General features: G+C 48.8%; 1 protein-coding gene across 1 annotated transcript in view; it reads right to left on the minus strand.

The window, feature by feature from the left end:
• Window positions 1-16517, minus strand: part of gli3 (GLI family zinc finger 3) — a 122586-nt gene that overhangs the window by 70456 nt on the left and 35613 nt on the right. Inside the window, exon 3 of the mRNA XM_036521423.1 lies at window positions 8447-8692. Coding sequence (XP_036377316.1) covers window positions 8447-8692 — 246 coding nt within the window. The remainder of the gene's footprint in view (window positions 1-8446; window positions 8693-16517) is intronic.

Genomic DNA, 16517 nt, shown 5'->3' on the forward strand with positions numbered 1-16517 from the left:
AGTTGCACCAGGATTAGATTAACCGCTCTGGTGTAGGAGGTGGGGTTTACAATGAAAGAGAAGGTCCTAGTAAACTTTCTTTAAGTTAGTTTGTGTTGGGATGTAAAGTTATTATTAAAAACACACATCATCTAAACCAAATCCACAATGTACCTCCACATGGCTAAGTTCAAGCAAATATAATGAATGAATTTGGCACCTCTCAGTCCAGAGGTTAGTAAACTGCAGGAAGTAAAACATTTTTTCCACCTGGACCTTCATTCTGTTAAAGGAAGCGAGATGTTAACTAAAACTAGATGAAAGTTCAGCATGGCACACATAAGAGCTGAACTTACCATGAAGCCATCAATAAGTCACTTGTGGTTTGTTGTTTGATAGCTAGCTGCATTTATTTTTCAACATTAAATAATGAGCACAGTAAACCCCATATGGCTACTTTACCATTATAAGAAATGTGTGTTTCTATTCTGAACTGCCAAAGAAATTAGAGAATACTAGATTTGCATTGATCACTTCATTCGCAGATTAATGGCAACATCTGACAACATTAGCTTAGCTTGCTTAGTTTGCTTCTGCACTGCAGTGATACCAAAGAAAATAAATGACTATGAATGTAAACTATCTATCAAATCTATTAATGTTAGCAACTGTTAATATATAATATAGATACTATTAACAGTAGCGAACTGGCTAATAACATTCAAGGAACAATGCAAACTGTATTACTGAATGACAAAAAAAAAAACAAACATTTAAATCCAAACAGCTAAAGAGCTCAGAGACAAAAAAGTCAACAGCTTAACTGCAAAGAACTTTACTAGTGCTGCAAAGTGGGTATTGTTAAGCTTACACTACCTATCCAGCAAGCTAACTGTCCTGAAAGTTGCAACTGCAAATGCTGACAAAACAATGTGTGCAAAGGAGGACTGTCCTTTAGTCTTTGTATGACAGAGTGAGAGAGAGAAAGAGATTGGTGAATATGTATGTACGTAAATAGACACATAACACATGTGTGTGTGCGTATGTGTGTGTGTGTGTGTGCGCGCGCGTGTATATGCATGCGTGTATGTGTACGCACACATGTGTATGTGTGTGCGTCCCGAGCTGCAAAGCACTGCTCCAGTACGCTGATCCCATCACTGCCCAGTGGCCCCTGTCCCTCCCCCGGCAACCCGGGGGCCCGGGGGCAAAGCGGAGGGGGAGATTGAGTGTGTGACCCGTGATCGCTCGATAAGCGCAAGGACCAACGCTCTGCTGCACGCAGTCCCGGACACAGCGGGAGGAAGAGGCAGAACGCTGTGCCTCATTTCGGAGGCCCGGGGAGGGCCGCGCGCACGCAGGACCTGCAGCCGTGCCGCACGCTGGCTGCACACACTCGGGCAGCACCATCTTCACCCAGCAGCCACTCTCCTCTGCTACCAGCACAACAACCTGTACCAGATCAAGCCGAGTCGCAGAAACAGTGCCAGACACATGCCAGCGAGCTCTGGATAGCATTATGAGAATAACTGGCTGGACTGCAACTGCCTTGTTCGAAGACTGGTAAGATGGTTATACGAGGAAATAAAAGACACGGAAAGTGTCTGGTTAGATGCACCAAGCATGAAAAATTGATCTTGAAAGACTTAGTGTGTGCTTGGTTCACTTTCATTTTCAAATGAACTTCCTCTAAAAAGATGCATATTTATGCTTTATTGTCAAATACATAAATAAGTAACAGAGAGAGAGACTGTTCATATCAATGGAAAACATGGCTAATATCATTATTTTTTTCCCTTAGCAAATTGGCATAGGATTGTGTATTGTATAGTAATTTTTCTGTTGACCATCTGAGACATTTGGACACCATCCAAACTGTCACTTTTCAAAGGGCACCTTAACTCTGCTGTAGAGCTTGAGTCATAACAGGGGGGGTTGCGCATTTGAATCTGGGGTGCACTCCATTAAATAAGATGGAACTCAAAAAGATATATTTGTTTTGCTGCGTAGAAGAATAACCATAATAATGTAATGCTGACGCAGCCCAGTTTTAGCCTCACCTACGATATGGCTGCACACACTCTTCACTAACTTTAATGACTGCAAAAAGTTTGCCGACAGCTGAAATCCTGCCAAAGTCAGGTCTTTCTTCCAGGTCACTGAGGGCATGGTGCATTTTGTGCACTTGTGCTGTCTCCTCTAAACCAGAAGAAGGCAGCACGACAAATAAATCAAACAAAATATGGCGGGGCATTTGACCCGGACGGAGGGTCAATACCTCTGGGCCAATTAAAGTCCTCTATCCCTCTCTCCCCTGCCGGGTCCTGGAGGAACGAGTCAGCCTGGGCTGTTTGTTTTGTTTCTGTGTTCCCCTCTTCCTCCCCTTGACGTCCCACAAACGAGGACAAGTTGTAATCCATTTACACAGCTCCCCCGTCAACAGATTCTACACCAATAACCCTGGGAGACTTACTGAGGAGCCATGGAGGAGAATGGCGAGGAAAGAAGAGAGACAGGCAGAGACAGGGCCTGGATGGGGATTGGGGTGGGCGCAGAGGCGCAGAGGAGAGGAAAGGAGTGGAGAGAGAGAGAGAGAGAGAGAGAAACTTGTGTCATGCTATTTCACGCAGGTGGCGCACAGGGTCCCCGCCTGAGCCGGGAGACAAAACCAAGCCGGTGTAAACCTTAAAGAGGATTAACCCTGCCGGAGCTCTTTAATGAGACCTGAAAGTGCTCGGCACCAAGGAGAGCGGTGATTGAGCCGAGCCGGGCCGCGCTCCCAGAAGCCCACTCCGACCGAGTCACATCAAAGCGCCCTGCCTGGGGGTGGTGGGGGGAGGTGTGTGTGGGGGGGGGTGGCGGTGAGGGAAGAGGAATCCCTTATCTCCGCCAGAGAGGATGCTGCTCTTGTGTGTGAGATTGTCTGGAGCTGCCACCTGTCCCAGCCATCTTTGAAGGCAACACTAAACCAGTGATGGATCTGACCTCCTTGAGCTCACATTCTTTTATGTCTCTCTTCATTTTCTGCTCCGTTACATCTCCCCCTCTGCTCTCTTTTTTTTCAGCCTTTTCCCTCTCCCTCCTCTCTCTTCCTTTCCCCCTATCCCACCCACCCTCCCCTCTCTGTGCCCCTGGTGAGTGCTTCTTCACTGATCAGCACAAGGGAGGAAGAAGTCACAATCCTACTTCCACTACTTCCCAGGCGCACAATAGCAAACATAGGAGGAACATTTTAATTATGGCCCTCTCCTCAGCTCCCTCCCCAAGGAGCAATAGGTGTTGCCCATCCTCAGGAGAGGGGGAGCACAGGTGCTAATTTCGCACCGAGGCGAAGGGAAATTCGGCTCCACTGTCACAACAGGGCAAACTGGGACATTCACACGCGCACACACACACACACACACGTGCATAGGCAAGTGAGAAATGAGCGCACCCTTCCTACAGCACAATCACATTCTTATCAACAGCTTCAAAAATACTCCAAAAGGCAAATAAAACCAAAACATTATGCAATGTGTGCCATGCTCTGTGTGTCATGGCCCAGAAGAAGGAGAGCCGCCGAGGTGCGTCCACATTTTTGCGGCATCCTCTAGTTTGCGTTAGATTTGCCGTCAGCATTGCGGTCATCATCGGCTATTCCCTGCAGACAGCACTCTGAGTCTGTGCTAATCTGGCCCCCTGTCAAAATGCGATTAAGGTTGCATGTGTTTGCTCTTTTGAGTTGAATGACAAAGAACTCTCTCATTCAACTGGAGACACAAAAAGAGCAGCAGATGTTGCGGAGACGATTGCAACAAATCCAAGACATTCTTTCTTCGAGAATCTCATTTTCAAGAAGCATGTAGTTTCTTGTCATTAAAGTGGCACCATAAGGCAACCAGTGCAAAAGTTACAAGCTAACCAGACCCGCAAGAGGAAAAAAAAAAAAAAAAAAACACAGACCTTTACACGGTGCATTAACACCATTAGCACGTTGAACTTTTCTTGACGCCATCAAAATGTAATACAAAAGGAAAAAAAAGAATACACATGAGAATATGAAATATCTTATACTGCAGGATCCTTCTAATAAGCTGTATAAAAGGGGATCATCCGATAATCTGTGCTGCGAGAGACAATAAGGCTAATTCTGTACAGTAGACCATGTTCCTCTTTTTTGATGAAAGCAAGTGGATGGGAGATGTTCCTTCCTATCGCCTGCACTACGCCCCCGGCCTTCTCTAGTGTCGCTACGCCATGCCACCATTTTCAAAATGCCAATACTGAAGCAATCGCAAAGTCAAGCCCTCACCCTTGAAACGTGTATATGTCTCCTGGCACCTTTTGTTTGCTTCTGTAGTTTAAATTTCCTGGGGGGAATGAAAAGAGTTGAGCAAGTTGAACCCGAACCGAGCCGCGCGAGTCAAACATGCCCCCCAACATTCGCAATGCAGACAAACGCAAACTTTGCTTGTGTGAGTCTGGATTCTCTGGTATGCCACAAACTGGGGTATCCGAGACTCAAGCGCGCCTGGATTAAGGCAGGACTTTCTGTAATGTTGACGGCCATGACTATTGTGCACAGACCGTGCAAGACAGAGGACTCTTTCAGTTGCATGGTCAGCCTGGAGTTTGATTTACAGTTAGATGGATTAGGTCTGTGCAGTTTTTTTTTAGCTTCAGGTTGGAGCAGAGACGGAATGCATGAATTCAGCCTGTGTCTTTAGCCCCATTCTCCTGCGAAGGAGCCAGAGATCCCAGTGCACACTGCCGTCAGTGGCCTGTAGCCTATAGGGCTTTTCCCAGAAAGAGCCAGTTACTGGGGCATTGAGCAGCAGGTGCAGAGCGCACATCTTTACCAACGCTGTACACTGCTTAAACTGAGAGGCACTATAAGGAGGACATTTGAGAGTGGGATTACAGGCTTCAGGTTAAAGGGCAGATCTTTAATCTGATTGGTAGAGAGATCAGTGAGTTACTGGGCTGACCCTTGAACTCATTTTCAAATTACTCATTTTACCTCGGTAGCACTACACACACAAACACACACACACACACACACACACACACACACACACACACACACAGTGAATTTATAAAGCAGGTACACAAATACTCATACGCACACACACACACACACATCCCTTCAATGAATCTATATAGCATGCGCATGTACATGCACACACACATCCACACAATAAATCTATATACATAAACACACAGAAACTCAAACACAAAATTAAACTGCATAGCACAGATATACACACACTATCTGTATAGTAATGGATTGCAAGGAAAGGCTTGATTGTATTCCTTTGACATCACCCCCAAATACAGAATCATCTCACATTTCAATGCTGTGCAAATTCACGAGAAAACAGCCAGTGTAGATAAAAAACTGGGCTTTAATTCCGACAATGCAACACTCTTTGACTGTAGGAGAAGCACATCTCTAAAAAGGAGCACACTGGAGAGAAGCTGTCCATTGTGCGCTGCCGCTGAATTGCTTGCCGCGGCTCACTGCCGCTAAAGTCTGCTGACCCGCTAATCGGCGCACAATGTAAACAGATGCCAGAGCCATGCGTAGCATTCACACGTCTACACAATTAGGATCTTGAAAACCAGTTTCTCCATTAATCTACTCCCGGATCCTGCTTCCTTATCCACAGAAAGCCCCATGTATTAGTGTTGTGGTAATCGGGATATTAACTCTTATCCTGTGTTTGCCAAAGAAAAGCTTCTAATTCTTAGGCATCATGACGATTTAGCTAATACTTATAAAGGTTTTTTTTTTTCCTTAATGCCCACTCATTGTATTCTGACGAGGGTGTGTAAGACAGAGTAAACACAGTATTATGCCCCGGACTTATGGCAAGGGGAGTGAACGGGCTGGATGAAAAGGAGAGATTTGCAAAGAGCAAGCCCCCGGCTCCCGCTGCATCCTCCCATGGCAAGCCACCCCTCCTCCTGCCCGCGTCCCATCACCGCAGCGACCTGAGAGCCAGGTGCGTCGAGGCTGCAGGTGTCGGCGCATTTAGGCACATTAGACGCTGACACACCACCACGCGAAGAGTAATCGGATTTACCTGGCTCTGGCGGCGCCTCGCTTTGCAAGCGCAGCACAATGGCGGTCAGCCCCCTCTCCATCACACCCACACACCTGGGACGCATTTGGGAGGTGGCGGAGCTGGGGAGGGTGTCGGGGGGGTTGGGGCAGCTGGGTGGCGGGTTATGGAGCTGAGGGTAGGGGGGGGGTCATCGTTTCTTCACACCTCTAAGGTTCTGGATCTGGGTGCCGGCAGGGGTTGAGGGGGGAGCCTGACCCCTCTGAGAAGCGGGGCAAAGGGGTCAGCCACTGGGCTCAGGCGTCCCGTGCCTCTCCTCTCCTCCGGGCAGACAGGCTGGGGCCAGCTGAGAGCTCTTCAAATTTTCAACACCTGGAGCCCGGGGAGGTGACGAGACAGGCTCTACGCTGCTCTCAATCAAAAGCACGGTCTCTTAGGGCGCTCCTGCTGCTCCTTTTCAATTTGATCCCCTCTCCTCTCTCCCCTTACGTTCCCTTAGCATGACACCTACACAAAGTTGGCCTGAAAGCAAGTTCCACCAATTCAGGAAATGCAGAACCGATCAACGTGAATGTGATGATAAGAGTGATCACCGTTACTGGCTTAACCCACGGGGGGAATTTGTCAGTGCCACTAAACCCAGTGAAAAGGAAGGCGCCCTACAGAAGCCCCTACAGAGGGACAAGGCGGCAACATGTCACCCAGCTGGAATGACAGTGGCAGTGTGGCAGGCTACAGCGCTGAGCCCCGGTGCCCCTGCATCTCACCATGCCACTCTGCTCCCCAAACACTAACGCGGAAAGAGAAGAAGCCTTTGATATGATTTCTTTGGAAAAATATCCTTCATATATATATCCTTCATGCTGCAGGTTCTGAACTCAGGCTGTGATCTTTCCGGATGACCTGGAGGCCGCCCAGGCGCCCCCACCGCACAGCCCCCCAACCCTCACCCTGCCAGGCCTCCCCTTGGCTGAAGTGGTCCGGAACCTCCCTCTGCCAAAAAGGCCCTAAGCCCTATCGCTCACGGGACGGGATCAGATGTGGCAGTCTTGCTGAGCTGGGTCAGGGAGTAATCGATAGTAACGTTCTGCTCCTGGGGTTCAGCTCATTCTGTGGGTTGTGTCTCGGGACACCTGGGTGCACCCAGAGCCCAGAGTAATGAATTCACTAAATAAACAGAGGTACAGTACATGGTACAGTGTTGAGAGAGAGAGAGAGAGGGGGAGAGAGAGAGGCTTTCATTACACCTTCCAGATTAAAAACTCCGTCAGGCCCAATTCGCAGCCAATTTAGTGAAACTAAACAAGCCATCACATCTAATACTCATCCGGAGGCGGCGCCGAGGCTGTGGAGGCCACAAAATTAACCTCCTACCCCCCTCCTGCTGCCACCTCTCCCTCCCCTTTTTCATCCTTCTCTCACCTCTCCCTCCCTTCTGCCTCTCCTGCTACGTTCCCCTCTCTCTTCTCCGTCTTTGCTGCCTCCTCTCTCTTTTCCCCCTCTTTATTGTCTGTTCCCACTGCCTCACCCTGGTCTCTGTGTCTCTCGCCCCTCCTGCTGTATTAACAGTCCCAGAGAGCAGGGGAGAGAGGGAGCGAGGGGAAGGCTGCGCCTCTTTGATCTGCACACTGATGAGAGAGCAGAGACCCGCGCGCAGCAAGGCGCTTAATGAAGGAATTAAGGAGCAGCGCCTATCCCCCATACCAATTTCTCTCAAGGAGAGGGGGAAAGAGAGAGAGAGAGGCCCCTAATCAACTGTCTTCCCTAATCATTCCACTGACTGCGCGACCTTTCACCTCCTCCTCCCGCAACACCAGGCCCGTTAGACTCCCCAGTGCCGCTCAGGTCGTGTTCTCCCAGGTAGAACACGCCTTTGACTACGGTGCCTTACCTGATACCTCTGCACTGTGCGCTGCCCCGAAAGCAGGCCTTTGCAGGACTTTATTTGCAATAATAACAGGAGTAATGAGCCTGAAATGCCTGTGTAGCAATGTTCTGGCAGTGACAGAGAACTCCTGCGGTGCAGCTGTTGTGTTTGTGGAATGGGAGAGCCATGTCCTTGAGTTTTTCACCCACCATTTGAACAGCTTCAGTAGAACCCTGGCAGTACACATGGGCTGCAAAGTGTGCTTGTGGGATTGAACTGTATTGCACTATGGTGGTACTGAGAACTAACCTGAAATGCCTCTCAAAGTTGGGATCCTTCAGAATTCTTAATGCCACGGCAATATTTGCGCTCCTGTGATGGTTGTGTATGGAGGGGAGCCGCTTCAAAGCTTTCACTAACGGCTGTGTTAACCTTAACAATAATCGGCCACAGCTGCCCGCTGTGGGATAAGTGCAGAGAGCTGTCTGGCAGTCTGGTACACTTGGCTAATGGTAGTGATACCGATGTTGCCTTGTGTTGTCTTATGCTCACTCACGGTAATGGGAGTCGAGGTATCCGTTGCGGGGGTCCATGGCAAAGAGTGTGCCGCGGTAGGGCAGCGCGTGGTCGGCCAGGTGGGGCAGAGAGCCGTGCATCTCCTTTTTCACCAACGAGGGGCGCTCCTCCGTGGAAGTGGAGGGCTCCTCGCTCAGCTTGCCCACAGCGGTGCCGGCAGGTGGCGGCTGAGCCACGATGGCGTTGCGTCTCTCGCGGTGGTAGGGAGGGCCCGGGCTTTCATCTTCTGCAGGAGAGAGAAATGGGGATTCACTGGGCTGGAATAATAACCTGCACGTCACATCTGTGCAACGCAACAATAATGCATACAGAGTACCTGCACATCACAACTTCGCAACACAACAAAAAGGCATACACAGTGTCTGCATGTCCATATGCATGGCACAACAAAAACATATACACAATACATCTGCTTAATGCAAAATAGCACCTAAATGACGTAAACCGACATGTACTACAGTACATATACACGTAAAAACGATATCCACACATCACATCTTTACATTAGAACTGAAATCAATGCACCTGCTATGGAAAACTACTTTATACATTTGGAGGACCCACCTGCCTTGCATATTTGAAGTTTGCTCTTGGAAAAATGATATTTGAAGTATACAACTGGGACGTACGCCTGAATTACACATCTGGGCCTACACAGGTGAAACAACTCCACTTGATCAACATCTCACGTCTCTGTACTCACACAGCACTTGAGAATAGCACTCATGTTTGCATCACACACATTCACACAGCTGGATCGGTTGCAATGTACAACTGCACTGCTTCCAACAACGGGGTTCTGGATCGCACTGGCACCTCCACACCTGACCAATGTGTTTCAACTTAACAAGGGTGACAAGTTTGGTGGCGTGACTTCAGTCAGAGCTCTAATCCCCCAGCTAAATGGCGTTTCCATGGCCAATTACTCCTTGATTGCTTCTTAGTAGACAAATACCCTCGAGAACAGCAGCGATCAGAAAGTGGGACAAGTCGAAAATGCGGGCCCCAGCACTTGCTTAATGACAAATGAATCATAACGAGCAGCAACCACGGCTTTGTGCTGCTGCTGTTGGGGGCGTTCTCCTGTTCCCGTTCACTGCACGCGCATCAGGTTCCGTCAGGCATGGGGCGGATGGGCCAGATTTCGCGGTAGTCTGTCCTGAGGGGGCCGGGAGGCATACCTGTGCACCAAGGTGCCACATGCGTTTGATCCCGAGGGAGCCCCATGGACAATCCACAAAAAATCCACTCAGCTTCCTTCTGGCACATTGTTCGCACTCTCGCCGTCAACCGTGCAAGACAGGAGGGCCACTCTCCCATCTCCGGCATTAACCTAGACCCCACTCCTGCAAAGGCGCAGCAGAGCAGGGGGATATTCTTGTTTCGCCTCTCTTTCTCTCCTCTTTTTTGCTGTGATAAGGGCTCCCAGAGAGGAGGTGGCTGGGTTTTTTTGCCATTCCCTCCTGCCTCTTAAGTGGCCTCATGGGTAGTATCATCGCCCTTGGTCCTCTCTCTTCCCTTCACTTCCCACAATAATCTCTGTTCAGGTGCTTGAGGGATGAAAAAAAAAACTGAGATCCCCCTGGGGGTCTCTCACTGCGCAGTAGGCTTGTGTCCAAAAAAGCAGGACAGGCTTAGCTGCCAAGCTGCACAAGAAAGATCTGAGCCTGGCTGATCAGTGAAGGAGCGCTGTCTCTGACCCAGCAGAGGTGGCTATTTGGTTATTTATTATAAGTCATCATCTAGAGAGTGTTTATGGTCCTTTTATGGTGCTTGAGGTGTGTGTTATTCCTCTCTTTCCATTTCAACACTGCTTAAAGTAAACTTGGCTCCAACTACTCTCCTTTTCTCAATTTACTACTGCAGCTTAATTGTTATTGTTCACTGAATCTCACAACCCAATCAACAACTGGTTAAGACTGTGTGCTCTGTACTAAATGACCCAAGTGCACTCATTACTTTTCAGAATTTTGTGATTGTGGATCAAGGAGCACAACTTCCAGGTAAATCTACACCCTGCTGAGACTTCCCAATCCTTTCCTAACACTGAAGAAATTCATTAAAAGGCAAAAGACTTTTTCTTTCAGACAATAAAAAAAGTGTTTGATTTGCCATACAAAGCATTTATTAAGCAGCAATGAAGGGAGTGTGCACATTGCCTCATTTTCAAGTAACAGCCTTTTTTCCCATTGATTTAAAACTGATTCTAGGCCTCAACTAGAGCATTATCCGACAAGTGAAGTTTTTCAACAAAGATACCCCAGACACCCTTTTACAGTTACTCAAAATCTCCCCCATCGTGACTGGGGTCATCATTTCACCTGTGCTGCAGATCACCTCATTTTGTGGCTGTTTCCTGTGATCCCTGCCTCAACAAGAAACAGAATGTGTGCAGCGGGTAGCATTACAGGCCGAATGCTGCGGGGCCCCCATGCCTAGGCAAACCAGGATAGAGGCAGCTCAAAAAACAATTAAGAGAGGATGAGAACAGAGATTAAAGACCACTCCACATAACGCACCAAGCACACGCTCTCACACTTCACACAGTGGGCATATGGAGTACCGGCTGGCCTTTCTTTGTATGCCCCCTATTCTTATGAATACATTATCTGAGCAGGGGCTGGCAACCTGTGATCGCTGTGCAGGCAGCTCTCTCCCGAAAGCTGGAGCGGCATTCTGGGCAAATTCCACGAATCTTAAACCTAACTGACAGAAAGAGGCATCTCCCCCTGTAAAAACTGACAGCGTCAGTTATGTTATAAGTATTTAATCCTGTACTGCACACCCTGTGATCTTATTAAGGAAATAATGGCACTTAGGCGCTAAATCGGGATTAATAGGCCTGCTCTTATGAGCCACAATATTAACATAAAGGGATTTCGGATTGCGCTCCTTTCCTTCACGTGGATTCGAAGGAGCTGTGTTTGGCAGCTTTGCCACTGAGGATGGGCTGAAGGTTCTGTGCCTCGGGTGAGGCCGGCTGGCGACGAGGAGACCTGGCACAGACCGTTAATGAGAGCAGGAACAACACTGCCCTGCCTTCCACTGTACAAGGACAGGCCTCTTTTGCACTGAAAACACCGGCCTGGGCTGACTCTCGCAGAGTGCAGGAAGAATCTGTCGACTGTCTGGGCCGTACAAGGGGGCATCTCTCAAAAGTTTGGAGGTCCTTGATCCTGTGGAGCTTGCCCGCCCCAGCCCACTTGTGCACAGCACAGCTCCCGCCCTCCACCCGCCTCAGAGACAGCTGTCTGGGTCCTAGGGCCCTTTTCACAAAAAAAGCCCTAATACAATTACCACTCAATCCCCTCCTCCATTGAATGAAGCACTTTGCACTGAGGCCACAGGCCCCAGTGAAAAACGGTCCTGCCTTGTTCCCCCCTTCAGGGGAATTTCTGTCATCTAAAGAGAGTCAATTTGGGCAGCGCTGTGGCCAGGAGCCTTGGGATAACTTGCGGCAACTTCCCGCTCGCCATGGAAACCGGGGCCGGCACCATGGCGAGGGTGTAAGCAAACAGCCCCACTTCCCCCGGCAGAGGCGGCCAGCGGCAGTGCGGGGAAGATGGGAGACAACTGTTGCTGCCGCTCCGCTGGGCTTGGGCCCCGGCCAGAGGCATAACGAGCCGCAGTCCATTCATGGAAAGGAAAGGGAGCCAGCGCTGGCAGCGGAGCCGCCTCGGCATTCCTCCACTCTCCCGCAAGTCGCACTACACAAGGCAGATTCATGCGCGTGTACCCACCCGTATATACCCATTGCTTTTTTCAGAAGCACGTTTTGTTGTTGTTGTCATTGTTGTTTTTGAGAATCAAAGAGAGAGGATCCCCCCCCCCCCCCCCCCCCACCACGATCATGAGCAGGAGTATCATTGACTGCAATCCGTTTGTGGGTTTACATGGGCAGGCGTGGCGTGACCTTGAAAGGTTTACGAGTGGCTCCTGAGCATGGACGATGTTCACGTGAAATTTGTTCCCTTCTTCACCCATTCTTCTGAACTCGGCGGAAGCCGAAACCTTCACCGGGAAACTTTGCCCAGTGGTCAAATCCACAGGAATGCCAGGGAGAGGTGAATTCGATTCATCTAGAAGACTGTGCAAGAGCCTGCGCACACCCACCACCACCACCGCCCCAGCCCTCTGAGCAACAGCATTGCTCCCTCTGTCCCGCTCCTGGCAGGGGTCCTGCCTTCCTCCCCTTTGGCCTGCCCTCCAGCAGGGGGCCTGACCTCTGTGGACCCAGGCCCCTATCGGGCCTCCTTGGAAGAATGATAACCATGGAATGCCTTTAGTACCTTACTTGGGACTCTTCCCCTCCTCTCACGGCTCTTCTCTTCCCATGGCCTCCCTCAGCAATGACACTCTTCCCTTGCTAAATTGTCTTCCTTTTAAGCCATCTCTCTGTTTCTCCCCTTTTTCTGTATCATGCCCCATCTCGTTCTTTGTACCAGCCATACAAAAAAACAGAAATTGTAGTAGTATCCCTGCTAAGTTTCCCGAACTCATTAACATCCCCCATCCACCTCCCCCTTCTCTCTCTCCCTCTCCCTCTCTCTCTGTGAACTCTCTCCCTATTCAACCAGCTCATTCCTGCCTAAGAGGGGTCAAGCGACTAATAGTTAAATCAAACCAGTGTCACCCCAACCCCCAGACTGTCATCCGACAAGCAGGGGAGGTGTTCATTATTTCAGTTTATACCACCTTAAATAGTTCAGCAAACACCAGGCGGCGTGGGGTCAACAGCGCCTTGATTTGTGAGCCAGACTGAAGACAGAGCAGCTCCTGGTTAGCAGTTAGCCAGGCCTCTCTCATTCTGTCCCTTTTGACAACAACAAGTGTCCTCTGTTGTTGCATTGACTATAAATAGTGGAGGTTGCATTTGTGTTGTTGATCTGTTTAACCTTTATTTTAAGGAATTTCTTCTACTTTTTCTTTTTCTTGTTTATATAAATTGCCTTTTGTGTCTTTCTTGTTTATTTCTTTCTGTTACGTTTTTGCTTGTTTTTAGCTTGCTCATTTGACTTTTCCAGCATTTTCCCATTGATGTGATTTGCTTGTTTTGTTATTTCTACATTATTACCCTAATCTAAATATGACTATGCCCCTCTCATTTCCTCATCTTATGTGTGCATTCTTACTCCACTAACAAACACATGAGTGCCTGGAAAGACTCTACAAAAAAAAAAAAAGAAACTCAACAGCGGCCTAGCCAGCCTGACCATCAACCTCATAAAGCCTCATGGCTTTCTCTTTTTCCCTTCATTTTTTATTCCTCTTTCATTCCTCTGTTTTTTTTTCCCATGGTTGCCCCAGTTCACAGGTCTATTCTCCCCCACACAAAAGCTCCAGCCCAGACCTCAGCAGACCAAGAGAAACATGCTCCCCCCTCCAAAAAAAAAAAAAACACACCCTGGTCTCTCTATGGTGATTGAATTTCTTAACATCTTTTCAAAAAGCAGTTAAATGCCTGGAGGCGAGAGGAAGAAACAGGCTAATGGTGGATTGGGAGCGCTGAACAAATTTCAGAGCCCTTTCCTGCTTGCTTTTGAGGTTGAAAGCGAGCTCTTGCCTTTCAAGTTTCAAAGTCCTCCTTCCTCCCGCAGTGTCACAGAAGGATTTGAAAAGAAGGTAATTGTGCTCACTGCCGTCCTGATCAGAGCGCACGTCCTGGCTCTAGTATTTCAGGATCTTTCTCTGGCGGTATAATGGAGCCGGGTTCTCGGCTCCAGCTCTCCCCATGCCAGCCCTCATTAAATCCTAATGCCCAGGTTTCTCTCCTTTTTATGTCCAGGACTCCATTGTAAAACATGGATACCTTCAAAAAGTCTCTGCTTTAGCGGGAGAAGAGGGGATTGATGGGGAAGGGGCGGGGGATGGCCACGCACGCAACAAATGACAAAATGAAAATACAAAAGAGATAATGAGGGACAGAGTTGCATGGGCGGGGGGTGGGGGTGGGGGGGGTTGTTGTTTAAAGTAAAGCAGCGAGAGTTCAGCTCTGGGACGGGAGCCCAAAGTTAAGGATCTGAGTGGGATGGAGCAACAGGCGGCGAGACAAAAAAACTTCCCTCCCTTTTTTTGGGAGTTGCCATGTTGCACCGGGGTGGGTTCTTGGGGCTGGCTGTAATACAGCGTTCAGGGTTGGTCTCCCTTACTCCCCTTCTGCAAAGACAAAGTTTGAGCTGCTTGCTCTGCGTGAGAGCTTGCCTGGTAAATGTGTATTGGGGTAGTCCAAAGTGCGCTTGCATCAGCATTGCACATTCTTACGAGTGTAATCTCAGAGCAACCTCCGGACCCCCCCACCCCCCACCCCCCCCAACTCCCTGCCCCTTTTATTGAGAGGAAGTGAAATGGTTGCACAGAGGCCCTGACTCTTTTTTTTTTTAACTTTTGAGGGTGTCTTTGAAAGGCCATCGGGGGGGTAAGACTGGCTGCGTAAGGTGCAGAGGAGTGGAGAAGAGGAGGCCGCGCATGGAGACGCAGCACTTCAAAGCCCCTCTCCTCCTGTGCCTTAATCTCCCCCCCTTTTCTTTCTACTGAGACTCCAATTAACAATGAGAGGGATGCAAAATTCCGCTGCCTGGCTGGGGTTTAATAACAATGCATCCCCAATCAGCTTATGGGAGTGAGCGTACCTGATTCGCAGGCTGGAACCTGTCGTATAGACGGGAGAATCGCTCACGATTAGGGCTGCCAGTGGGGGGGGGGGGGGGGGGGGGGGGGGTGTTTGACGCTCCACTGAAAAGAGAGTGGGGGGGCGGGCGGGAGGGATCGCAACACAACAAGTGCATGGGGATTATGTTGATTGTGTGGTGTATTTTTGTTCAACTTCTTGGCCTCCTACTCTGCACTAGAAAAAAAAAAAGTGAGCCGTGGTAATAATACATTCCCTCAAGGGAGCCCCGTGAAGTAACGTGAGCAGAAAGCACAAGGGGGCTTGCTTCCCAATTGTGTGAAGGTGAACAAGTCCTTCAGTGCTCTGTCAGTCCTTGAACAGGAGAGCAACTCTTCAACGTTCACACTAAAGCTGCTCTGATAGAGCCCATGGTGCTTTCAGCAGAACCTTGGGCATGGCATAGGTCCTAATGACGACAGGGAGCGCGGAACCTTTCTGTGCAACCGCCAAAATACATTTAACATCATAAATTACAGTTACAAAACCCCAGTGACACCATTGGAGCATCCAGCACCAAACAAAATAAGTGGGGTTCTCTTACAACACTACTCCCAGTCTCACTGAAGCAGAACTTCGACACTACCCCCCTAGCATAGATGCATCGTTTGATTGGCTAAAACTGCTTTCAGCAACAACAAGCTAGATTCATTCTTTTCATGGCCACAACTGATAATTGAATAATCTTGCTACTTTGCAGCAATCTTTGGGATGGAGGTGCAGTTTAACACTGGTGGGTGCACCTGTGATCTGAGCACAACCAGACTGTCTAAATGCAACAGACTGATGCAGAGGGCTAAGTCTGCTGTGGCATAACACAATGAACTGAGACATGTTCTGCACACCTGTAATACACTGTGTCATACCAAAAGCAAAGCAAAGTCACACCAAAGCAAACAATGGGTTTTAGTTTAATTTTGCATCATTTCAAGGCAAAGTAGTCCAGTTTGACGTGTGAGAGAGCTAGGGTACTGTAGCTGCCATGGTCCAAACAGCGCCTCTAATCCAAACCTACATGATAGATCACCATTGATCCAAAATCTGCTCCTCTGGCCCACAGAGTGGATAGTGGCACTGCACTGGGTCATCGGACAATCAATCATAATCCATCCCGCTGGTCAAGCTGATGGAAACTCACAATCTCCCACCATCACTCTCTCCCACAACGTGAGCAATACTGAGCAGCTCTAAAGTTCAGCAGGGGGGAACCTTCCCCTGAGACATCTAATTTCCACACTCACATTATGATTATAAATATAATAAATATCTATCCTGACGTAAATGTGAAGGTTGTGTAACACTACGCTCTCTTTAAAGAATCCAGGTCCAAAAAGCCAAAACAATCAATAATGTTGCTTCAGGACTTTTTCAATCATAGTATCTT

This window comes from Megalops cyprinoides, chromosome 2, assembly GCF_013368585.1.
Source record: "Megalops cyprinoides isolate fMegCyp1 chromosome 2, fMegCyp1.pri, whole genome shotgun sequence".
NCBI classification, from domain to species: Eukaryota; Metazoa; Chordata; class Actinopteri; order Elopiformes; family Megalopidae; genus Megalops; species Megalops cyprinoides.